Here is a 25468-nt window from a genome sequence, read left to right as displayed (position 1 = left end):
AACGAAGCAATATCGATGAATAGTTCCAAAAGCAATTATGTTAAGCAAGTTACGAGAATGAGCATAGGCCATAAAAATTCCGGGTTTCTTTCATGTATTTCCCGGAAAAGCCAAAAAACCTCGAAAAAATGCAGTTTTTGGCCCATATCTCGGCAACCAGACCACTTAGCGACTTGAAACATGTACCAATCGATTCCTGTCATAATTTAGAACAATATTGCCGAAGAAAGTTTTCAAAAATATTCTCTCGTTCGGTCACAAATTTTAAAATTACATAAACACCTACAAACCGATTGTTCTTCTAGCTTGAACGCACCCCAACATTATACGTCAGAGCTATTTTTAGATAACATAAGGAAATTGCGCACAAATGTCACTAGACTTTTTTAATTAACTTGTTTTAGTCTAATATTTTATTTTGTAAAGAAAAAACAAAAGTAAAAACCTCAACTTGACTAGACTAAATAAAATTAAAAACGTAGTTAAATACTTACCAGAGAGAAAGGTTTTTGTCTGCAAATTCGTCTAAATCAATAGCTGGTGACTGATATAAATTTAGATTACATCGACTGTCCTTATTGAGTATTTTACTAGCCTAGCACATTAGAAAAACAGTCAGATAGTGGCGCCATTGTTGTTTATGCGGTAGCGCATAGCAACAGTGAACAAACTTTCTTTTCTTCTTTTTTTAAAAAAAATAAAATAATAGGCCTACGATCATGTCATTTCGCTTAGAGTCTATATTGATAGATGCCCTAATGATAGACTAATCTACGTACTAGTAATGAGTAACATAAAGCCTACATTGTTATTTCCTCATTTATTATCAGCCACAGGCATCCTATTGGCCTGCACTTATTAAATTATTATTAATGATAGGCCCTAGCCCTAATGCATTACAATTACAATTATTAGGCCTACTTTTAAATTACTTTAGACCTGCAGTATTTAACTTTTTATTTGTTGATATTTATTAAAAACTTCGAGCGTATAAGTAATGCGACCCGGGAAAGAAATAAGAACGCACCCCCCCCCCCCCCACCCCTCGATTTAAAGTTTCATTGGTAATCATCAATTTACAACGTCCACACGGAAGGGAGGGGGGGGGTTAAAATAAAATCGATTTGTGTAGATTGTGGGGGGGGGGGGGGGGGGGAATCGGAGGTTCGGATCCGTGTGGACGACACACATAGGCGTAGCTATTAGGGCGGCACTATTAACTTTCACTCGCAAGCATTCAGACAAGCACCGTTATAGGCCAACCCTAGCAATCCGATAATCAGATTTAAAAATTTCTAAAACGCGAAATAACGGCTAAAATTCGTTTTCTAACATTGCTTTTTTATAATGCAAAAGTGTGACGTCCCACCATCTGAACCCCCTCACCCTCATCACACACCGTCACAACATTACGGACCCCCTCCCCCCTACGAGTGTGACGTCATTTACGGACGACCCCTTATGTGAAATCCAAATAAGCGTAAAATTTTCCGGAGGTCGGGCGGACTAAAATTTCCTGGAGGGGGGCGGACACTGTTAAAATTATATATCTCTATATAGATTCGTTCGGGGGGGGGGGCTGTAAACCTTCTTCGGGGGGGGGGGGGAAGCATTCCCCACCCCGAAAAGACGCCTCGATGAAACTGTGTACGAGAAAGTAAAAAATTAGGATCCCAAAATTACTCACTGAATCCAATCATTTAAAATTTAAAAAGATTAACAGGAAAAACAAGTGTACTTCTGCTACAGAAACGAACATTCGATCAGGTGAGTTTAAATTTTAAATATCTAGATCTAGATCTAATCTAGATCTAGAATCTAGATAAATAATGTAAATATAGATCTAGAAATCTAGATGTAGATTTCTAGATCTAGAAGATCTTGATCATAGATCAAGAAAGATCTAGATCTAGTAGTTCTTATAGGAGAGATACTAACTAGGCCTATTGGTAAATTTTTCCTAATTATCATAGAATGATAAAATGGACCCAGATTAATCCTATAATATACCCCATTGATAAAAATATCAAATTTATCATTCTAGGCCTAATAGTTTTTTTTATATGAATTTTCAAAGTTATGTGTTTAACATGTTAACATGTTATGTTTCATTGAAACCTGCATTCCAGACGTGTGAATGGCTTTAAACTTGCATACCAATGTTGCTATTAAAGATATAATGATAAAACTTTGCACATTTGTACTCAATGATATAGGCAATAGAAGTCTACAAATAAAATAAAAATTAGAAAAGAGGTAACTAGAAATAATGAAGTTAAATTAAGGGGTGTGGCACTGTTCTATAGTGACTGCCATACGAGGATTTCCAGACTGCACAGCTAGGTTGCTATTCCATATACCATCATGAAACTTTATATATTAGGACTAGAGCATGTACAAAATACAATCATGCAAGTAAAATAAACATAGCTAGAGGAAAACTATAAATAGTGAACTTGAATATGGTACAGCGCAATTAGACTATGATGATTAACTACAGGCTAATATGTTACACTTCTTTGTTGCTACTATAAAAATAAAGATTAAACTTTACATATTGATTCTGGTGTTAGTAATAAGAATGCTAGTATACATATTGTACAGGTAATGTATAGAGTTGGAACTTACAAGTCAAATACAGCACAATATGATCAAGATACTTAACGATTTGCCATAAACATTGGATTTGTGTCTGTGTATAACATGGTAAAAATGTTATTATTAATTTAGAAAATTTTGGTTCTTGTAATGTTTCTGATGAAAAGTGTTGAGGTGTGCTAAAACTCAAAGATTGACATTTCACAGTATTCTTATTTATAAAATGTTTAGTGAAGTTGACGTATCCTTTGATAAATTCTTAAATGACATTAATTAAAGTGTTCATGTTTTCTTTCTATTATAGTTGCCTATAACTAAAACTGTAATGCAGTGCAGTTTATAAAATTGGGCATTATTATTTTTAATTTAGGCCCTTTAGGCCTATAGTACTTTATAGATCTAGATACTACAGATAGGCCTGTCAGTATTTACATTAAGGCCTAATAGTTTATATATATATATATATATATATATATATATATATATATATATATATATATATATATATATATATATATATATATATATATATATATATATATATATATATATATATATATATTATTACACTTCTCTAGACCCATTATTGTTTTAGTGTTTTCATTTCCATTTAGATCTAGATCTAGATTCTTTTTTTTTTTAAACTGTTTACAATAAATATAGATTTTTTCTACTTGAAAATGCCTTTATAATCTATTTATCTGCAATTCGTTAATGCTAGTTTGCTAGACCTAGTTAACCTGGTATTAAGAAGGTTAATAAAAATCTGGCTAATTTAAAATTTTATAATTTATTTAGGCAGCAATTAGGCCTAATTACATTCTTTCCATTTTTAATCTAATAATTTAGATCTAAAGTATATTTATTTTAAGCCCATTTTATTGTAACAGTCCATTTAAAAACAAACAGCTATTAAAAAACATCGTATGCGCATATCTATTAATATCTCGTAGCCCGGCCGCCATTATGAAATTACGCATGCTTTCTCGTTCCTACCCCTACGAGTTTTATCGCGCTACTCCTCATTGGCCCGTGCTTAAAAACCCTTCAAATCGACATTTCTATGTATCCAAATGGTTGGCATGCTATTTAAGCCTATTTTCATGCAACTTAAAGGATTATTTATATCTGAAATTTAGTTGTCAATGCGCCAGTTCGGTAGCGTCGGCATTTCGACAAATATTTGCTATTATCGGTGATCGCTTTCGGTATCGGACAATGTAAAACGGGAGCTAATTCATTTATTAGTATGTATAAAAGATGAAATTCAACTCAAATATTCACATCGAATACATTTTATTCTTCGATTCCGATGGCGAGAATTAACATGTTAAAAAATGGCGAATTTCAACAAGTACGATGAAAAAGTCAGGATGTGGTCGTACCGAATCGAAACAGCGGAAGTCGAAATGCCTAGATACTAACTAATACTAACTATACTGAGTATACTCTATACTTCTATTAAAGACTTGACAATGAGGTAACTTTTTCGGACATTACTAAATAACTAGCCGCGGGCGATTTTACGTACTTAAAACGATAGCTTACCATATTAGTTAATAATTAGGCCTATCTAAAATCTAAATTCTAAATAAAAGATACTAATACTAGATCTACATCTAGATCTAGAATTCAAGAATCTAGAGCAGTGTTTCCCAAACTTTTTCGAGTGGCGATCCCCTTTTAATATTACTTAATAATATTAATAAGTGACCCACACAGAAAAATAGGCCTAATAGTAAAAAGTGTTGAAAATCTATTTTTGCGAAGATAAGTAGACACAAAAACAAAGGGAACTAAAACTCGTATGAATGGTGCTACTAGAGTTAACTACTAATAACTAGAGTCTACACCAAAATTGTATGAGCAGTTTCTTCTTGATTCAGCTCAGGGAAATAAAGCTGCACTTCGTTTTTATTTAAGAGACTCAAGATGCCTAGAAGAATCCGCTTTCAAATTTTTATTTATCTCACAGATTCAATTCATCTACCCCACTGCAGAGTTTCTCAAACATGGCAATATTTCCAAGGTCTATTTTTCTTCGCCAATTTTATAGCTTTGATAAAATGCCCTGAGATTATCATGAAAAGAGATAACATTAGTTCGTTTTGCCGATGAAAACCCGATTTTGACCCAAACATAGATAGCGCACCATCCGTACAAACCCCACAGCCATTTTCCCATTTTAATCATCCAGTTTTAAAAATCGTATTTCTTCTCCATGATATCTTTATAAAAAGTGACTCTTCTTTGCTATCATCTAAATTAATATATTTTATAAAGACAAGCAACTGTGAACACCAACTCACATCTGTTGATTCATCAACTTGAAACTTGAAAAGCAAATAATGGTGAAAACTTGATTCCATTCAAAATTTGTTATTTAACATCTACTGGACATATTTGATATATGTCGCTGAATAGTATTATTAGACAGATATTTATTACATCTTTACTACACTGGAATCCCCAAGAATTAAATTTACCATCTTCATCATGTAGGGTTTGATGAGATTTTGTGCTATTCTACAAGAGGTTTTTTTGCTTGGCAATTTCTAATACGACTACATATGATGCTTGCACTAATGCTGTGTTTACTTGGTTAAAACTTTCTGATCCATCAAGTGTCTTTTTTGGTGTGCTCCGAATGACTCGTCTCTAAATGATGTTTTAGTTTTGAAGGTTTCATAGTCTAATGACAGTGAACAACTTTGCACAGTTCGCATTATTTCTTCTCTATTCCATTTCCAGTGATGTTAGTTAAGTGGAATTTCAGATCTTCTTCCAATTATTTTTTTTTTTTTTTTCATTACTAGGGTTTAGTCTACCAGTTGGGAAAGCCCATTGCGACCACCCTGGGGGTCACAACCCACAGTTTGGGAACCCATGATCTAGAGAAGAGAGTCTGATCTAGTCTAGCTAGATTTGATAAAATTAAAAATATTTAGGCTAGGCTACCTATACATACATCTGAGTTACCACTGTCTATGGGGAATAGGGCAGGTAAGACTCCATTTTAGCATATTTTATTCGCCGCTTCACATGCATTACAGTTCAAATTAAAAAGCGTGATTATCAGAGGGAGAAAAATCCCTACCAGGTCGAGGGTTTATCGTGATTTCACATTGAATTTAATAAATAATTATCAATTATCAGCATACATCATAGCTTGGGCAATTGCTATTTGAAACTGTGGTCGCCTCAGTGTTGGGGTCATTCATTGTGAGTTCATATATGTTTATTTTTGGTATCATGCGTGCAAGATACTTTTAACAATACAAACTTAACTGCCTTCAATTATGAGTTTCTACTTTACTCATCGCCATGAAAATTCTTAACTGAAACGAACATAATTATTTTCAAGAATAAAAAAAAAGCTGAATCTAGATTTAAATAGTGCACATTAAATATTCCAAAGTTGGATTTTTCTCAAGTTTTAACAAAAATAAATTATCTAAAACTGTAACAAAAATTCACAAAGAATTAGACTTAGTGTTTTCCTAACGTTTTTGTGTTTCTGTTGTGTTTATAATAAGATACGCTCAACTGGAGGTGAACGTGAAGTGGGGAATAATATACGCTATAATGGAGTTTTACCCATAGGGCCAACTATATACTACTATATTGGGTTATAGGTCTACTATTCTTTAATTATTAGGCCTAGGCCTATTTAATATTTATTTAAAATTATACTTTACTTTCTTTAAACTTTAAAAGGACCACACTGTGACTGTGTTTGAGTGTTTGAGTTGAGACACTTCTGATCATTAGGTTAGATGATTTGGCCTAGGACTTGATCTAGACTAGATCTGTCCATGATTAATTTATGATTATTGTTGACATGGATTAAATATTTTTAAAAAAGTTTTTTAACCTAATTTTGACTTTAGTAAGACAAATTTTGATTGACTACCTTTGAGACTTTTCTTGCTGGGGTCCATTTAGTTTTGTTGGGGAATTTTTATACCAGTGTCTTAAAAAGGGGATGTTAGGTTACTGGTAGATAACTAAAATACACACATGGCTTTAAGTAACACAAAATCCACTTCAAGGTGAGAACAATGATCAGACAGTTGCCTGATGATGTTCGAGCTGCCTTAAGAACTGGCGTGGCATTGAGCAGCTTCTCCCAGGCGGTAGAGGAGCTGGTCCTGAACTCGATTGATGCTGGTGCCAGCAGTGTGGCTGTGCGTGTTGACCTGCAGCTCTACAAGATTCAGGTCATTGATAATGGTTGTGGGATCACCCTGGACCAGTTTCCTCTGGTTGGAGAAAGGTTGGTGTCATGTCACATTGTGGTGTACAATTCTTGGGTGTTGTGTGATGGTGATGTACAATCTTTGGACTAAAGTGAGTGTTGTGTGTGATGGTGATGTACAATCTTTGGACTAAAGTGAGTGTTGTGTGTGATGGTGATGTAAAATCTTTGAACTAAAGTGAGTGTTGTGTGTGATGGTGATGTACAATCTTTGGGAATTGTGTGTGATTGTGATCTGCAATCTAAGTTTTAGTTATTACAGTGGAGATGCTTGGCTGACCAGGTAATTTCTGGCTAGTCCCATAGCTCATATCCCATTCACCCCAGGGGTTAGAAAAAGTGGACATCTTTGTTATACTTTGTGATGTTCAAATGTCAAATTTTTTCTTCTTATTACAACAGTGTATAGTGCACTCAACTTCACTTATCCAAATATCCCTAGCATGATTTTTTTCCCATTAGGTATGCCACTAGTAAATGTGCAAAGTTAGAAGATTTGAAAAAATTGAAATATTTTGGCTATAGAGGAGAAGCTCTTGCAAGTCTGAGGCATGCCTCCACCTTCCTTGAGATTGTGTCTAAAGCTGGACTCCGTAATGTCACCTACTGCAAGTGTTTCCAAGAGGGAATCTCACTAGGGGTCCAGGAGTCTGCCATCAGCAGGCCTGCAGCAGGCACCACCGTCACTGCACACAATCTCTTTTACAAGCTGCCAGTGAGGAGGAACAGGCTGAAGGAAGGACTTGAGCTTGAACAAATCCGTCACCGTGTTGCAGGAGTTTCACTCATGTGGCCTCATGTCAGTTTCAGTGTTCGTGATGATAGTGTGGGTCATGTCATCTTGCAGACACACAAGTGTAGCAGCCCCTCCGTCTGCTTCTCCCATCTGTTCTCTGCTGCCAGGAACTTGGTGGATGTTGCCATGGAGAAGGGGGACCTCAGCATCTCTGCTAGCATCAGTAAAGACAGCTATAGCCGCAAAGATTTACAGTTTATTTTTATTAACAAACGTCTGATTCTCAAGTCCTGCCTGCATCAGCAAGTGAACAAAATTCTTAGTTCTTCTCTGATTGTCAGAAGCAAGGGTAGAGCAGCAGGTGAGGGAGCGACCAGCCCAGCCAAGACATCAGAGAGGTGTGCCATGTATGTCATCAATGTCACATGTCCACATGGCATCTATGATGTGACCTTTGAACCCTCAAAAACTTTGGTGGAGTTTGAAAACTGGGGGCAGGTGCTTGCTGCACTTGAGGAGCTGCTCTATGCTTTCCTTAGGAGGGAAAACCTCTTCTCCCTCTCTGAACCATGTGCTGAAGGGCCAAATGGTAGAGGTGTGAGCGATGGAGAGGGCAGTGACGAGGGAAGCAAGTCATCTTCCTGCCTGGAGAAGTTTGTCAGGGACAATGACCAGGTAGCTTCCTGTAGCAGGTCAGAGAAAATTGCCAACACTGTGTCAGACTTTGGCTTGTTTTCTAAATCTGTTTGCAGAAGTAACCCAGATATTCCTTCTGTTCCACTGATAAACTCAGCTGATACTAGCTGTTCTCCTGGCATTGGCACAACCCTTCTGCACACTGATATTGTACCAGTTCTATCCTCTAGTCAGTCTGCCCCACATGTATGCAGCCTGCTGTCTGATAAAGAATTGCCAATCCACAAAAAGCCAGTCCCAGTGGATGAGACACCAGTCCCAGTGGATGAGACACCAGTCCCAGTGGATGAGACACCAGTCCCAGTGGATGAGACACCAGTCCCAGTGGATGAGTCACCAGTCCCAGTGGATGAGACACCAGTCCCAGTGGATGAGACACCAGTCCAAGTGGATGAGACACCAGTCCAAGTGGATGAGACACCAGTCCCAGTGGATGAGACACCAGTCCCAGTGGATGAGACACCAGTCCCAGTGGATGAGTCACCAGTCCCAGTGGATGAGACACCAGTCCCAGTGGATGAGACACTAGTCCCAGTGGATGAGACACCAGTCCCAGTGGATGAGACACCAGTCCCAGTGGATGATTTACCACCCCCAATGAATAAGACACCAGTCCCAGTGGATGAGACACCAGCCCCAATGGATGAGTCACCAGTCCCAGTCTGTAAGTCACCAGCTGTGAAAAAGCTGGTGACACTGGGCAAGTCTGTCAACTATTGTTCCACTCTGCAGGTGCTGCGGGAGAAGGGCAAAGTGCCAGAGATAATTTCAAACACATTGCAGCGTTTACGTGACTCTACACATCTGGTTAGACAGGCCATGGGGGATCTCTATAAAACTCCACAGACTTCCACCAAGAGAAAACTTTCACAAGCAGATCCAATTCATGACTGCAAAATTTCTAGAATACTTGGCCAACATGACACTGGCAGGGATCAATGTGTAATAGATGGGACATGTCTCACTGGCAGGGAACTGTCTAGAAATAATGACCAACATACCAGAGCCCAGGATAATGATACACTGTCATCTGAACATAAGAAAAAGGGGAATCTCTCTTCTACTTCAGACACATTGTATCATAGGTGTAAGTCATCTACAAATTCAAGATGGCCAACAGATGGCCACACCACACGGCCCAATAAAGGAAGACAAGGGCCAGCAGACAGAAGACATAAGATGAGTCAAGCTACAAAACTGGTCAAACTGATGTCCTCTCAAATGTTGTCCTCTCCAATGTTGTCAACATTTGCATACAATAAGCTGACTGTAAAGTCATGCCTCACTTCACCTGTCCTTAGCACACCACAAGAAAAGTCAAGTGTTGATTACAAATTTCACAGGCTACCCGACCAGACCCATAGGCCACCTGACCAGACCCCTGGGTTACCTGACCAGACCCCTGGGCCACCTGGCCAGACCCCTGGGCCACATGACCAGACATGTGTGTCACCTGATCAGACCCCTGGGCCACCTGACCAGACCCCTGGGCCTCCTGGCCAGACCCCTGGGCCACCTGACCAGACCCCTGGGCCACCTGACCAGACCCCTGGGCCGCCTGGCCAGACACCTGGGCCACCTGGCACTGATCCTGTTACAGTTGTTTCACTTCATCCAATGGTGAATGGTGATCTGTCCAACTGGCATTTCATGGAAAGCTATTCAGTGCCCTTAGTAAGACCTGAGATTTCAACTAAAGACATTAAAACATGCACACACACATCTGCCAGGCAATGTAGAGAAGCTGTGATGAAAGCTGATTCAGCTTTGTTAGAACAAAGGGAAGCTGTGATGAAAGCTGATTCAGCTTTGTTAGAACAAAGGGAAGCTGTGATGAAAGCTGATTCAGCTTTGTTAGAACAAAGGGAAGCTGTGATGGAAGCTGATTCAGCTTTGTTAGAACAAAGTGAAGCTGTGATGAAAGCTGATTCAGCTTTGTTAGAACAAAGGGAAGCTGTGATAGAAGCTGATTCAGCTTTGTTAGAACAAAGGGAAGCTGTGATGGAAGCTGATTCAGCTTTGTTAGAACAAAGTGAAGCTGTGATGGAAGCTGATTCAGCTTTGTTAGAACAAAGTGAAGCTGTGATGAAAGCTGATTCAGCTTTGTTAGAACAAAGGGAAGCTGTGATGGAAGCTGATTCAGCTTTGTTAGAACAAAGGGAAGCTGTGATGGAAGCTGATTTAGCTTTGTTAGAACAAAGTGAAGCTGTGATGGAAGCTGATTCAGCTTTGTTAGAACAAATGGAAGCTGATTCAGCTTTGTTAGAACAAAGGGAAGCTGTGATGGAAGCTGATTCAGTTTTGTTAGAACAAAGGGAAGCTGTGATGGAAGCTGATTCAGCTTTGTTAGAACAAAGGGAAGCTGTGATGGAAGCTGATTCAGCTTTGTTAGAAAAAAGGGAAGCTGTGATGGAAGCTGATTCAGCTTTGTTAGAACAAAGAGAAGCATGGTGTGCCGGTGGCGCTCCAGCTACAGTTAGTGCAACAAAGCATTGCTGTCAGATTAACATCGCTGGGGTGTCACTTAATGGGCAAGCTAAACAAGCTACAGCCATAGCCCAAGATCAACTAGCTAAACAAGCTACAGCCATAACCCAAGATCCAATGGCTACACAAGCTACAGCCATAACCCAAGATCCAATGGCTAAACAAGCTACAGCCATAAACCAAGATCCATTAGATAAACAAGCTACAGCTATAACCCAAGATCCAGTGGCTAAAGAATGTGGGGAAAAAGAAACTTGTTGGAGGAATATGTTAGATGGCAGAACTGGTTAGTAAATTTTTCTTAAATCTAATACAAGTACACCATGACTGTATGACCAGTCTATAAATGTAGAGAACTTGCCATGACTGTATGACCAGTCTATAAATGTAGAGCACTTGCCATGACTGTATGACCAGTCTTTAAATGTAGAGAACTTGCCATGACTGTATGACCAGTCTATAAATGTAGAGAACTTGCCATGACTGTATGACCAGTCTATAAATGTAGAGAACTTGCCATGACTGTATGACCAGTCTATAAATGTAGAGAACTTGCCATGACTGTATGGCCAGTCTATAAATGTAGAGAACTTGCCATGACTGTATGGCCAGTCTATACATGTAGAGAACTTGCCATGACTGTATGACTAGTTTATAAATGTAGAGAACTTGCCATGACTGTATGACCAGTCTATAAATGTAGAGAACTTGCCATGACTGTATGGCCAGTCTATAAATGTAGAGAACTTGCTATGACTGTATGACCAGTTTATAAATGTAGAGAACTTGCCAGTACACTGTAGTTAGTAGGACACACGTAGTGGACTGTATAAGGTGAGTATAATTCCATTGTCTCATTTATGGACCCATAAGGTGTCAATTATTGCACTACTTATGTGCTAATTTCTACTCTGATCTCAGTTTTTACATTTTTATTGTGTATTGAGAAGTTCTTTAACTAGCGCCGATTGTATTTTCTCAACTGGTTAAGTTCCTGTTCTTTAAGTAAAAAAAAAAAAATTCAGTCCGACAAGAGTATTTGTAGTTCTTATTTTTTTTTTTTTTAAGGTCAAAGAATTTTTGTTAATACTAAATCTGGACACACTCTAGAAGATTTGCCCACTTTAGTGGAGAGTAGCAGCCTCCCTCCAGAGAGTAGCGGCCTCCCTCCAGAGAGTAAGAAGGCGTGTGCTAAAATCTGTAGTGTGGAGTCCCAGTTTTGTTGTCAGCCTGCACACAATTCTATTCAGTTGTTTTCTCCCACTTGCCACTGTCAGCTCTCCTAGTCTAGCCCATGTCACCTCTTGCCACTGTCAGCTCTCCTAGTCTAGCCCATGTCATTTCTTGCCACTGTCAGCTCTCCTAGTCTAGCCCATGTCATTTCTTGCCACTGTCAGCTCTCCTAGTCTAGCCCATGTCATTTCTTGCCACTGTCAGCTCTCCTAGTCTAGCCCATGTCACCTCTTGCCACTGTCAGCTCTCCTAGTCTAGCCCATGTCACCTCTTGCCACTGTCAGCTCTCCTAGTCTAGCCCATGTCATTTCTTGCCACTGTCAGCTCTCCTAGTCTAGCCCATGTCATTTCTTGCCACTGTCAGCTCTCCTAGTCTAGCCCATGTCATTTCTTGCCACTGTCAGCTCTCCTAGTCTAGCCCATGTCATTTCTTGCCACTGTCAGCTCTCCTAGTCTAGCCCATGTCACCTCTTGCCACTGTCAGCTCTCCTAGTCTAGCCCATGTCACCTCTTGCCACTGTCAGCTCTCCTAGTCTAGCCCATGTCATTTCTTGCCACTGTCAGCTCTCCTAGTCTAGCCCATGTCATTTCTTGCCACTGTCAGCTCTCCTAGTCTAGCCCATGTCATTTCTTGCCACTGTCAGCTCTCCTAGTCTAGCCCATGTCATTTCTTGCCACTGTCAGCTCTCCTAGTCTAGCCCATGTCATTTCTTGCCACTGTCAGCTCTCCTAGTCTAGCCCATGTCACCTCTTGCCACTGTCAGCTCTCCTAGTCTAGCCCATGTCATTTCTTGCCACTGTCAGCTCTCCTAGTCTAGCCCATGTCATTTCTTGCCACTGTCAGCTCTCCTAGTCTAGCCCATGTCACCTCTTGCCACTGATCTTGCTCTCTCTAACCCTAGCTGTTTTAATATCTAACAAAAAGTTGATTAAATCTGCTCTCTCTCTCTCTCTCTCTCTCTCTCTCTCTCTTTAACCCTAGCTGTTTTAATATCCAACAAAAAGTTGATTAAATCTGCTCTCTCTCTCTCTCTCTCTTTAACCCTAGCTGTTTTAATATCCAACAAAAAGTTGATTAAATCTGCTCTCTCTCTCTCTAACCCTAGCTGTTTTAATATCCAACAAAAAGTTGATTAAATCTGCTCTCTCTCTCTCTTTAACCCTAGCTGTTTTAATATCCAACAAAAAGTTGATTAAATCTGCTCTCTCTCTCTCTCTCTTTAACCCTAGCTGTTTTAATATCCAACAAAAAGTTGATTAAATCTGCTCTCTCTCTCTAACCCTAATTTAATAGTTGACCAGGACAATGCGTTGTACTTGAGTGATATTATCAGAGGGTGTAGTTTTCGGCCAACCCATGTATTTATTTACATCTAAGATGGTTCATCTCATTCAAATGATAAGCAAACAATAACTGGATATCCAAAAGTGCCAATGTTTTTATCAGAAATTATAAACACATGCACAAGTTTTGTTGACATGTGCAACAATTTTCATATTTAGTTGGGAAACTTTTCAGACACCCTTGTATGTTTCTTCAAGTATTTGACTGCAAACAGCCTTTTTTTTTTTAATGAAAATTTTGTTTCTTGCTAAAACCAGAGCCATCTAATCCTGTTGTACAACTGGGTGAAGCTGAAAAAATTGATTTCCATCACAGCATCAATCAATTGTTGACAGAGGCCACTGAAGAGAGAGCTTGCAAATGGAGAGGAGGGAAGACTCTTCAATATGGTTGGTACATCTGCCATACTCATTCTACAAGCTCATGGCGATTGGATGAAAGGTGTAGTAATGCATAAAAATGCATAAAAGACAAACAGACAGACACACACACACATTGCTTTTTATATATATAGATAGATAATTAAGGCCTGAAATAATTTAGTATAGAAACACATTATTGGCCAAGATTTTAGAATCTAGATAGAGTGCTACTCTACAATCTACAGCTGGCTCAAGTCTAGTTTATCCGTAGCTCTAGATGAATTCCTTGTACTCTCGAATTAGATTATCTGTGAAGCTAAAATGCAAAGATTTATATCAAACAAGTAAGGACTAAAACTAAAATAGTTTAATAAAGAGACTAAATTATTATTTTTTTTTTTTTCTAAATAATTAGATCTAATTTTGGTTTGGCCTAATTGTATACTCAAATTAGAAGAACTGCCAAGTGTATCCTATTGAAAATTGATTAAAGTATTGGAACCTAATAAAAATAGAAAACAGATGTTAAAGCTTTATCCGACTGAAAATTTAGCTTTATAATGCGTTCCAACATGATCCTCCATGGAAGCTGCGATGTTTGTTGTGAAAATAAGTAACTAAATCAAGTGACGTCATTAAGCCTTACTTTTTGTGAAAATAAGGTCTTTGTTCTAAACTTTTATAATCAAAGGGTGTATCTACAAATGAATATATCAATAAATTAATTAACGACTTATATACATAATATATATGTACATATATATATTTACAAATATATACACATATCTATAATATAAGTCATTAAGCCGGTGAAAATGTTTTACTTTTTGTGAAAATAAGGTCTTTGTTCTAAACTTTTATAATGAAAGGGGTGTATCTACATATGAATAGAATATATCAATAAATTAATTAATGACTTATATATATAATATATATTTATACATATATTTACACATATATATACACATATCTATAAGCGGCCAAGTTATAGATTTTGGAACCATGAAAGTAAGCATCACACCACACAGTGCTTTTCAGTGCATCTTATTATAAGTGATAGAGTAGGGTTTGTTTATATAACGACATAAAGTTATTTTATAGTTGCCACTATTTTTACTTTTTCGCATAACGTCAAGAAAATATTAAATACACACACACTGCTAAAACATATTAAAAGGATCAATGTCAAATATCATTTTCATTTAGATTCTCAGAAAAAGTGGATACATTTTAATAACAAAGAAACAGTAGGGTAGAAAAATCTAATTAAACTGTTTAGTAATTTTGTGAAGGGAGGTAATTTAAAAAATGTGAATGCAAAATCTCCAAGACGGAATAATATAATTAGCAAAATGTGAATGCAAATTATGCAGACGTGTAAGAGTACATTATTGTTGGAATATTATAATTAGCATTGAGTGATAAAAGGCTAGGGGTTTTATAGCAGAGGCGTAGCGAGGGGGGGGGCATATGTTCCAGGGCGCAGACCTTAGGGGGTGCCAAAATAGGTTGGAAACGGAAATTGAAAATTTGCGGGGGAGGGGGCGCAAATCGAAAGTTTGTCCCCGGGCGCCGGGAAGGGTCGCTACACCTCTCTTTTATAGTCCTTCACTGAGTCAGGTGCATCCGCCGGCGCCCGGAAAGGGCGCGATTTGGCGCTACGGGCTAGACTGTGAGCAATATGCCTTTATAATTGTATTTAAATTGTGTTTATGTTATGAGTGTTGTGTTTGTTTTTTCGTTTGTTTTTTTTTTTGTTTTTTTTGCGTTCGTTTGTGTTGAGTTTTGTTCTGTTCTGTTCCCAAGTTGGTACACTTAAAAAAGATTTACCGTGTTAAAAAGTCTTTTAAGAGCAAATTTGACAAATCCCGATAATAGTGGAGTGGGGGGTGCAAATAGAAAGTTTGGAGCGGGGGAGTGCTAATCAAAAGTTTGAGGGGGGGGGGGGGGGGGGGCAAATTGAAAGTGTATCCCGGGGGGGGGGGGGGGGGATGACACCATTAAGTGCCGCACCGGGTGACACCTGCCACTGGGATCTATTTATGTGACTTCAATTTTTAATGCTGGAAAGGCTCTATTTGGGCGCGGACTCCTAGGAAAGCGTGTTGTTTGGTGGTGATTCTAATTTTGTGGTTGTGTTGTGGATGGGTATGCAGCTAGTATATATATACACACACACATATATATACACACACATATACATATATATATATATATTTATATATATATATATATATATATATATATATATATAAATAAATTATAAGTTGTAGGTTGTTAAACTACCTTTTTGTTCAGACACAGATAGAGGTGCTGACATTTCTTTGCTGCTGTCCAAGTGGACAAATCCAGTGTTGCCCTACTTCAAGCAGGTTGGACTTGTTACAAATTGAATTATCTGATGCTGTCTTATGTACTCACCCAAACACACCAATTTTTACACAAACCCAACCCCCAGCTATTCTTAAAGAAACCCAACCCCCAGCTATTCCTAAAAGAAAACAACCCAACACCCTTCTGTCCAATCTTTAAAAAAAATACATGTTGAATAAACCAACGAGAAAAAGCCTTGTCCAAAGATGTATTTTTCCACACAGTCAGATCAAGAAAGTTGGCTCAACAACCCAATGGCCAAAGCTGCTCCAGATCTGCCTTCTGTGGAATTGACTAAGGATGACTTAAACCACATACAGGTATCTCACTTGAACTCTGTGGCACCACTCGGCAGGGCGGGGGTGCAGACACCACCAGGCAGGGTAGTGGGGGTAGACCCCTGCTAGAAACTTTACCAGAACACTGTTACTTCTACACCAAAATAAAAGCATAAAGTTAGGCAACTAGGAGAGACCTACTACAAACAAATTAAAAAGTGCTGAGGATTGTTTTTTTTTCCCAGGTGATTGGTCAGGTCGACAACAAATTTATTGCCTGCATGTTAGAGGGTTGTTCAAGTAAGACATTTTCTTACATCTGTTGTTTAAGTTAGACTTTTTCTAATGTTCACTCTTTAAGTAAGACTTTCTAATGCTTGGACTTAATCTAATGTTTGCCCTTTTAGTAAGACTTAATCTAATGTTTGCCCTTTTAGTAAGACTTAATCTAATGTTTGCCCTTTTAGTAAGACTTAATCTAATGTTTGCCCTTTTAGTAAGACTTAATCTAATGTTTGCCCTTTAAGTAAGACTTAATCTAATGTTTGCCCTTTTAATAAGATTAATCTAATGTTTGCCCTTTTAGTAAGACTAAATCTAATGTTTCCCTTCAACTAAGACTTTTTCTAATTGAAATAAACCAGGTAAAAGTCAGCTGCTTGTTTTATTTGATCAGCATGCTGTCCATGAGAGGATACGCCTGGAATTCTTGACACAAGGTATTCACAAAAATCTAACAGATTCTACAATTATGTGGCGGGTATTGACAAAATCTAACAGATGCATACCTCATAAATGGTTGATTTATAAATGCCTGTTAGAGTTTCAACTGCTGGACAAGTTAACTTGCTCACAGTCTCAAAAGCTTTAGAATATTAGCTGGTTAAACATTTTTAGAATATTTGCAGGTTGAACATTTTTAGAATATTTGCTGGTTGAACATTTTTAGAATATTTGCTGGTTGAACATTTTAGAATATTTGCTGGTTTAACATTTTCAGAATATTAGCTGGTTAAACATTTTTAGAATATTTGCTGGTTGAACATTTTTAGAATATTTGCTGGTTGAACATTTTTAGAATATTTGCAGGTTGAACATTTTGGAATATTTGCTGGTTGAACATTTTTAGAATATTTGCTGGTTGAACATTTTCAGAATATTTGCTGGTTGAACATTTTTAGAATATTTGCAGGTTGAACATTTTGGAATATTTGCTGGTTGAACATTTTTAGAATATTTGCTGGTTGAACATTTTCAGAATATTTGCTGGTTGAACATTTTCAAAATATTTGCTGGTTGAACATTTTTAGAATATTTGCTGGTTGAACATTTTTAGAATATTTGTCTAGAGTGCTATGAAGAGCGGACTGGAGAAGATAAGACAAATTTGTGTCGTTCCAAATTACCAGACCCGTTGGAGGTGACACTTGACCCTGATGACATTAGGCTCATGAAATCATTCAGCACTGAGTTTGATAGAATTGGTGAGTCAGGCAATATTTGATAGGATTTCTGAGTCAGACAACATTTGATAGAATTGTTGAGTCAGTTAGCTTTTGATATTGATGAAAAGTTTGTTGTTTGTGCAGGAGTGAAGTTCTCATTAGATGAAGCTAGGCGTAATGTTGTACACATCCACACAGTACCAGCATGTCTAGCTGAAGCCAGCAAGAAAAATCAAGTACCAATGTTATTAGAGGTTGGAAACATTTCTGTGTAGACTGTTTGCTGAAAGGGGTCTTCAACTTGAGGGTGACGGCTCAAATGTGTAGTTGATGGCTCAAATGTGTAGTTGACAGGTCAAATGTGTAGTTGACAGGTCAAATGTGTAGTTGATGGCTCAAATGTGTAGTTGACAGGTCAAATGTGTAGTTGATGGCTCAAATGTGTAGTTGACAGGTCAAATGTGTAGTTGATGGCTCAAATGTGTAGGTTAAAAGTAAAACTAGCTTTACTCATGTTTGGATTTAGTTAAATGTAAAACTAGCTTTACTCATGTTTGGATTTAGTTAAAAGTAAAACTAGCTTTACTCATGTTTGGATTTAGTTAAAAGTAAAACTAGCTTTACTCATGTTTGGATTTAGTTACAAGTAAAACTAGCTTTACTCATGTTTGGATTTAGTTAAAAGTAAAACTAACTTTACTCATGTTAGGATTTAGTTAAAAGTAAAACTAGCTTTACTCATGTTAGGATTTAGTTAAAAGTAAAACTAGCTTTACTCATGTTTGGATTTAGTTACAAGTAAAACTAGCTTTACTCATGTTTGGATTTAGTTAAAAGTAAAACTAACTTTACTCATGTTTGGATTTAGTTAAATGTAAAACTAGCTTTACTCATGTTAGGATTTAGTTAAAAGTAAAACTAGCTTTACTCATGTTTGGATTTAGTTAAAAGTAAAACTAACTTTACTCATGTTTGGATTTAGTTAAAAGTAAAACTAGCTTTACTCATGTTTGGATTTAGTTAAATGTAAAACTAGCTTTACTCATGTTTGGATTTAGTTAAAAGTAAAACTAGCTTTACTCATGTTTGGATTTAGTTAAAAGTAAAACTAGCTTTACTCATGTTTGGATTTAGTTAAAAGTAAAACTAACTTTACTCATGTTTGGATTTAGTTAAATGTAAAACTAGCTTTACTCATGTTTGGATTTAGTTAAATGTAAAACTAGCTTTACTCATGTTTGGATTTAGTTAAATGTAAAACTAGCTTCACTCAGACAAAAGCTAGCCTGGTCTTCCAGGTTTAGAACTTGACCAGTGACCCATTTTATAAAAAAAATAAATATTTTCGCTAGATATAATGTCTCTATGTTGATCAATTACACCTTAATGTTATATAGCTAACAAAAATGAGTTATTTATTGTCAATAATCATTAGTCATTTTTATCTTTATGGGGGTAATGGTGTTGATATTTTTGAGCAATTAGTTGGAGACAGTGATAAAGCTTTTTTTAAATCTTGTTTGGGCAACCTTCATGATATAGTTTCTTTAATCATGTTCTTTTACAGTTTTCAAAATTGCATTTTATTTCAGCATCTTATCAAGGAGCACATAGATGTAAGCATTTCATTCACTGTTCTTCAAGTCATAGTTTTGTATATCATTCACTGTTCTTCAAGTCATAGTTTTGTTTATCATTCACTGTCCCTTCAGTCATAGTTTTGTATATCATTCACTGTCCCTCCAGTCATAGTTTTGTATATCATTCACTGTCCCTCCATAGTTTTGTATACCATTCACTGTCCCTCCAGTCTTAGTTTTGTATATCATTCACTGTCCCTCCATAGTTTTGTATATCATTCACTGTCCCTCCAGTCATAGTTTTGTATATCATTCACTGTCCCTCCAGTCATAGTTTTGTATATCATTCACTGTCCCTCCATAGTTTTGTATATCATTCACTGTCCCTCCAGTCATAGTTTTGTATATTATTCACTGTCCCTCCAGTCATAGTTTTGTATATTATTCACTGTCCCTCCAGTCATAGTTTTGTTTATCATTCACTGTCCCTCCAGTCATAGTTTTATATATCATTCACTGTCCCTCCAGTCATAGTTTTGTATATTATTCACTGTCCCTCCATAGTTTTGTATATCATTCACTGTCCCTCCAGTCATAGTTTTGTATATCATTCACTGTCCCTCCAGTCATAGTTTTGTATACCATTCACTGTCCCTCCAGTCATAGTTGTGTATTTCATTCAATGTCCCTCCAGTCATAGTTTTGTATATCATTCACTGTCCCTCCATAGTTTTGTATACCATTCACTGTCCCTCCAGTCATAGTTTTGTATATCATTCACTGTCCCTCCATAGTTTTGTATATCATTCACTGTCCCTCCAGTCATAGTTTTGTATATCATTCACTGTCCCTCCATAGTTTTGTATATCATTCACTGTCCCTCCAGTCATAGTTTTGTATATCATTCACTGTACCTCGAGTCATAGTTTTGTATATCATTCACTGTACCTCCAGTCATAGTTTTGTATATCATTCACTGTCCCTCCAGTCATAGTTTTGTATATCATTCACTGTCCCTCCAGTCATAGTTTTGTATATCATTCACTGTCCCTCCAGTCATAGTTTTGTATATCATTCACTGTCCCTCCAGTCATAGTTTTATCTTACTCATCTTTGTACAGGTTATTTGCTATATCATTAGTTATTTAATTTTTTCTTTTTAAATTAGCATTAAACACATAGCTAAAAAAACCTCAATCAATTAATTAGCATGGTATTCACTATATAAATATTTGTTGCTCAAAAAAAATATTTCTGTAGCTTTTAAAATGTACAAATGGTGCTTGCGGCAGGCTACCACTGGTCATACATAAAATTCTGTGCTCAACGGCTTGTCATGGTAAGGCATCAAGTTAGCATTATTTTAAAATTATTTATTTCTGTATAGCACTCATTTTACCAGATAGAGCACTGTAGCGACAAATTTGTCATCAATTTACTTACATTGATCCCAAAATTATGTTACAGTAATCAATTTAACAGCAAAGAAATTGTTTAATATAATTTTTAAAATCTGAAACATTGCCTACAGTAGATGACCTATTGTTGATGAATTAAGCAACACCAAGTCTGTGTGTGATTCTCTATCTTATATCTTCTTTTATTTCTTGTTGAACAGACATCAATAACTTGTGGTTGTCCATGAGAAAATGGACCCCAAACTTTGCTAACCCCCACCCTTTTATACCCTACCTAACCTCTAAGTTCATAATTTGGCACTTTGCTCCCAATTTTCCCTATGCTGCATGAGTGTGTGTACTATGTGTAAACTTTTTATCTCAATATAACTAAAACAGACTATAATTTGAAGGGTAACTTAAACGGTGAGTGGGTAAAAAGTCACAGGAAGAAAAAAAAAGTCAGTTTTTGCTGGGATAAAAAGTCACAGAAAAAAGTTAAAGAGGAAAATTTTATCAAAAAAAAAGTCAAGAAAATAAGGTTACTGAAAAAAGTCTCAAAAATCTTCTAAGAAATATTTTGTTTTAATTGTTGAGAATTGAAAGATTCTGGGTATTTATTAATGTGGGTGGTGATTGTTTGTAGCATATTTATTAATAATATTTATAAACTTTTAAAGCATTATGGTTTAAAACAATTATAGCTTTTAAAAACTACTATAAGATAATTGACGCAGCAACCTCAACTTTTGTTTCGTATTTAATAAACTTAAAGACGCTGTAGAAAAATTAATTATAAAATAAATTTGGACACATCATTGTGTTAGGTTATGTTTTTTGCTTTAGGGCTTTCCTTGGTCACTTTTCTTCAGTCAGCCTTGTCCGTCCATATTGAGTGTTGTTGACAATTTGTGTCAAAGCCAGCCTTTGTACAGTGACTGCTTTCTGTTTTTATCCTATGCTTTGTTATGAATAAATATATAAATATGGGTAGTACAGACGGTTAACTATTGTTGCTAGGAGTTGAGAACAGCAAGTCATATTAACTACGTCTTTATGCCATTTAACATTAATTTAAAGTTTAAATTGAGTAACTGTCTTTATAAATATTAGTAACAATCCTAACAATGGTGTTAGGGCTATTGGTATATGTAAAAATACACATATACCAAACATGTATACAACTTATATTAAATATTAACATACATATATATGTATAAATATTACCATATATATCCATGTATGCATATTAATATACATATAGAAGTGAGGTGTAATTGACTGGGGGTTAATGTCCTGCTCCCTGTGTTGGTAGGTTGTCAGGGACCTTAATTACATATTGTCTTTCTTTCAACAGGTGCAGTCAAGTTTGGAGACAGGCTAGATTTAAAAGATTGTCAGCTGATGTTGGCTACCTTGGCCAAATGTCAACTCCCTTTTCAATGTGCCCATGGCCGACCTTCAGTAGCCCCACTTGTAACCATGGCAACTATAGAGCAGGAAGCTCTTTCAGCAGTTAGTAGTTTTATGTTGCTTGTCTCAAAATTTTAAATGTTTTTTTCTATAAAAATGTAATATAATTAAATATGTAAAGAACCTACTTCTGAAAAACAAAATCTTCTTGTATTATTGCAGAAAAAATCTTTTACTCTAAGCTGTATTGTATTATTGCAGAAAAAGGTTTGATTAAGCTCTATTTTATCATCTGCAGAATAAGGTTTTGAATTTGTGGAAAATATCTCCAAATGTAGCCAGGAGGTGGCCTTGTCAGTAAGAATCTAACCAGGAGGTGGCCTTTGAGAATCTAACCAGGAGGTGGCCTTGTCAGTGAGAATCTAATCAGGAGGTGGCCTTTGAGAATCTAACCAGGAGGTGGCCTTGTCAGTGAGAATCTAATCAGGAGGTGGCCTTTGAGGATCTAACCAGGAGGTGGCCTTTGAGAATCTAACCAGGAGGTGGCCTTGTCAGTGAGAATCTAACCAGGAGGTGGCCTTTGAGAATCTAACCAGGAGGTGGCCTTTGAGAATCTAACCAGGAGGTGACCTTTGAGAATCTAACCAGGAGGTGGCCTTTGAAGATCTAACCAGGAGGTGGCCTTTGAGAATCTAACCAGGAGGTGGCCTTTGAAGATCTAACCAGGAGGTGGCCTTTGAGAATCTAACCAGGAGGTGACCTTTGAGGATCTAACCAGGAGGTGGCCTTTGAGAATCTAACCAGGAGGTGGCCTTGTCAGTGAGAATCTAACCAGGAGGTGGCCTTAGAGAATCTAACCAATAGTTACTGGAGCTTGGCTGGAACACTCTAGTTACATGCTAGTGCAGTGGTTTTTAACCTTGGTTAGATTGAACCCCAGGGGTTCTGTGAGTCAGTCTTAGGGGTTTGGATAGCTGTTCAAACCCTTTCAACTCATGATTCACTGTCAAATTTTGTCAGTGCGGATGATAGAGCTATCAAGAAGTGTTTGGTGAATGGGCACATGAAACTGGTAGTGTTGGGTACCTTTAAAAGGTTAAGAACCACTGCTCTAGTGCTATGTTTTGTGAGGCTCATCAGGCCCAGTGGTTCACTTTTATGTATTGTAGCCCAACTGTAGAAGCAAAGCTGTGATAATTAAAATCATCCAAAATAATTTAAACTGGTTGGTGGTTTATATTCCTTGGTAGTGTATAGTTTTGTATTTCATTGTTCTTGGTGTGTAAAGAGTGTTGTTCATCCAGAGGCGTAGCTTTGGGCTGATCCTAGGGGAGCAGGAAAAAGTGATTGTAAAAAAAATTTAAAAGCATATTTTAAGCAGGAGTTTTTAATTTTAAAAATTTTAAAGTTATAAAAATTTTACGGCTACAAGCAGTTACAGATTTAACTGTTTTCTACCTTGATTGTATAACTAAAACAAATACCCTTAAGAAACAGTGATCGGCAAGAACCACCTTCCAGGTTTTCCCGGGGGGGGGGGGGGGGGGGCAAGTTAGCAGCTTGACAGTCTGAACCAAATGTGTCACTGGGAATAAATTAATTAAATTTTTGAAAAGTCTTCCTGACTTCATTGGCTATGCCATCAAGAGGGTGTAAGTGACAATTCAGCAGTAGAACTGCAGCGTGGTTAGCTGAGGCTCTATCTATACGTCAATGTGGATGAGACCTTTCTACACATTTTGAATTTTTGTTTCTTTCTTGTCAACTTTACAAAATGAAGAGTATATTGTTGAGTACATGACTGGCATTGTCCTCAGCTCTGCCAGTTCCTTAATATTTGCAGTGAAAACATTTTCAGGCGTTCCAAAATGAACTTCATTAATGTGTTTTCCTGATACAGTTGTAGCAATCATCAAACGCTATGGTTACAACATCTGAATCAATGATGGCCTCCTAACTTGAAGCTCAGCCAAAACTGACATTTCACGGCACATCTGTGCAATTGTAGACACGGACGGCAGGTCAACTTGTACGCTGCAAAATCAGTGCAGAAAGCAATTACCTTTGACTCTGATATAGCTTCAACTGGCACATTAAGTTCTAGGCAGCAGTAAACTACTATTCTGATAGAAGGAAATGAACTGCTTTTTATTTACTTTGTTGACAATAGTTTGAGCATCATTTTCAACATATGGTATATCATCTAGCAAGACAGCATCTTTAGAAATCAACTTCCTTTCTAGCTCAGTTACTTTCAACTGTAGAGCATTTAGCTGGCTGTGGCACTTTTTCTTTTGTAAGTATGCTGCACTTAAGATGTGCCCTTTTAAGAGAGTTGTACAATGAAGCAATTTTGTCCTGCAGTGTCTTTACTTTTGACTGAAATTTGCTGATTCACAGTCCTTTTCTTTCCAGCTGATGCTTAACCCTATTTACTTGCTAAGATTTTTTAAACTGGAACTTCTCTTTCTTTACAGCACTATAGGAAAGTTTCAGGTTCTCCTTAAACAATTCTCTGTTGCACTGCTGCTTTTTGTCGCAAGAAAAACATTCCTTACTTGTCCTCGTTTTTAGAGGTGATATGGGAGTGGCATCTTTGGCTGTACAATGCTAAATGGCTGCTTTACAACTGAGACAGGGAAGAGGAAATCAGTATTTAACAAGCATTCAATATTTGTCCAGTTCCTAGTAATATGGGTCTTCAGTGAAGTTACTCTGGCATTCAAACTACATACAAGTTGTAAAGATGAAGCTTTACAATCTGAATGAGCACCTAATTCCAGAAGATATGTTGCTGTATTTTTTGCATTTTTTTTTGTTACTCACAAAAATGTGATATCTATATACAAAACCGTTAGTATACTTGTTCTTGTGTGAATTAACAAGAAGTTCCAAATCATGAAGGGTTTTGGAAGGCCTCTCCATTTGCATTACTGATGAAAGAAAATAAAAAGCTTTAATTCATATAATATTTTCAACTTCTAGATCTACAAACAAGATTATTTTCTATGGCTCTATTGTTTTAAGAAAACGATATTCTATTTCAGTGCTAGTAGGCCTAAATTTTCTAAAATGACACAGTAAGAAATAAAATAATGTCTTTTTAATAAAAATATAATGATTAAATAATCTTAAAGTTAATTATAAGATGCAGATGCTATTAATTGGTAAAAAGTGGTTAAGATTTCAACAGATACATAATAAGCATCTTTTATTCCTAGCTGAATCGGCCATTATCGATAATGGGTAACTACCGACATTGCCGAG

General features: G+C 37.0%; 1 protein-coding gene across 1 annotated transcript; it reads left to right on the top strand.

Annotated features, from left to right (window-relative positions):
• Positions 1–416: 416 nt before the first annotated feature.
• LOC131943953 (uncharacterized) lies at positions 417–23661 on the top strand. Its single transcript, XM_059304352.1, has 16 exons — positions 417–437; positions 1716–1767; positions 6651–6874; positions 7319–11061; positions 11844–11951; positions 13611–13742; positions 16014–16087; positions 16313–16408; positions 16612–16666; positions 17011–17085; positions 17716–17850; positions 17956–18065; positions 19404–19427; positions 20652–20730; positions 22146–22303; positions 22500–23661. The coding sequence occupies exons 3-16, from the start codon at positions 6660–6662 to the stop codon at positions 22560–22562; spliced, it is 5067 nt and encodes a 1688-aa protein (XP_059160335.1). The 5' UTR covers positions 417–437; positions 1716–1767; positions 6651–6659; the 3' UTR covers positions 22563–23661.
• The last annotated feature ends 1807 nt before the right edge of the window (positions 23662–25468 follow it).

The sequence above is a fragment of the Physella acuta genome, unplaced genomic scaffold, assembly GCF_028476545.2.
Source record: "Physella acuta isolate Inbredline_101_S28 unplaced genomic scaffold, ASM2847654v3 ptg000473l, whole genome shotgun sequence".
Classification (NCBI taxonomy): Eukaryota; Metazoa; Mollusca; class Gastropoda; family Physidae; genus Physella; species Physella acuta.
The sequence above is the reverse complement of the archived record's forward strand: the minus strand, read 5'-3'. Positions and strand labels throughout refer to the sequence as shown.

What these genes read in the sequence shown, in the direction of transcription:
- LOC131943953 (XM_059304352.1), top strand. Translation starts at nt 6,660, where the DNA reads ATGATCAGACAGTTGCCTGATGATGTTCGAGCTGCCTTAAGAACTGGC. An exon ending in CATGTTAGAGGGTTGTTCAA is followed by an intron (nt 16,667 to 17,010) that starts GTAAGACATTTT and finishes GAAATAAACCAG; the next exon opens with GTAAAAGTCAGCTGCTTGTT. An exon ending in CCTGGAATTCTTGACACAAG is followed by an intron (nt 17,086 to 17,715) that starts GTATTCACAAAA and finishes ATATTTGTCTAG; the next exon opens with AGTGCTATGAAGAGCGGACT.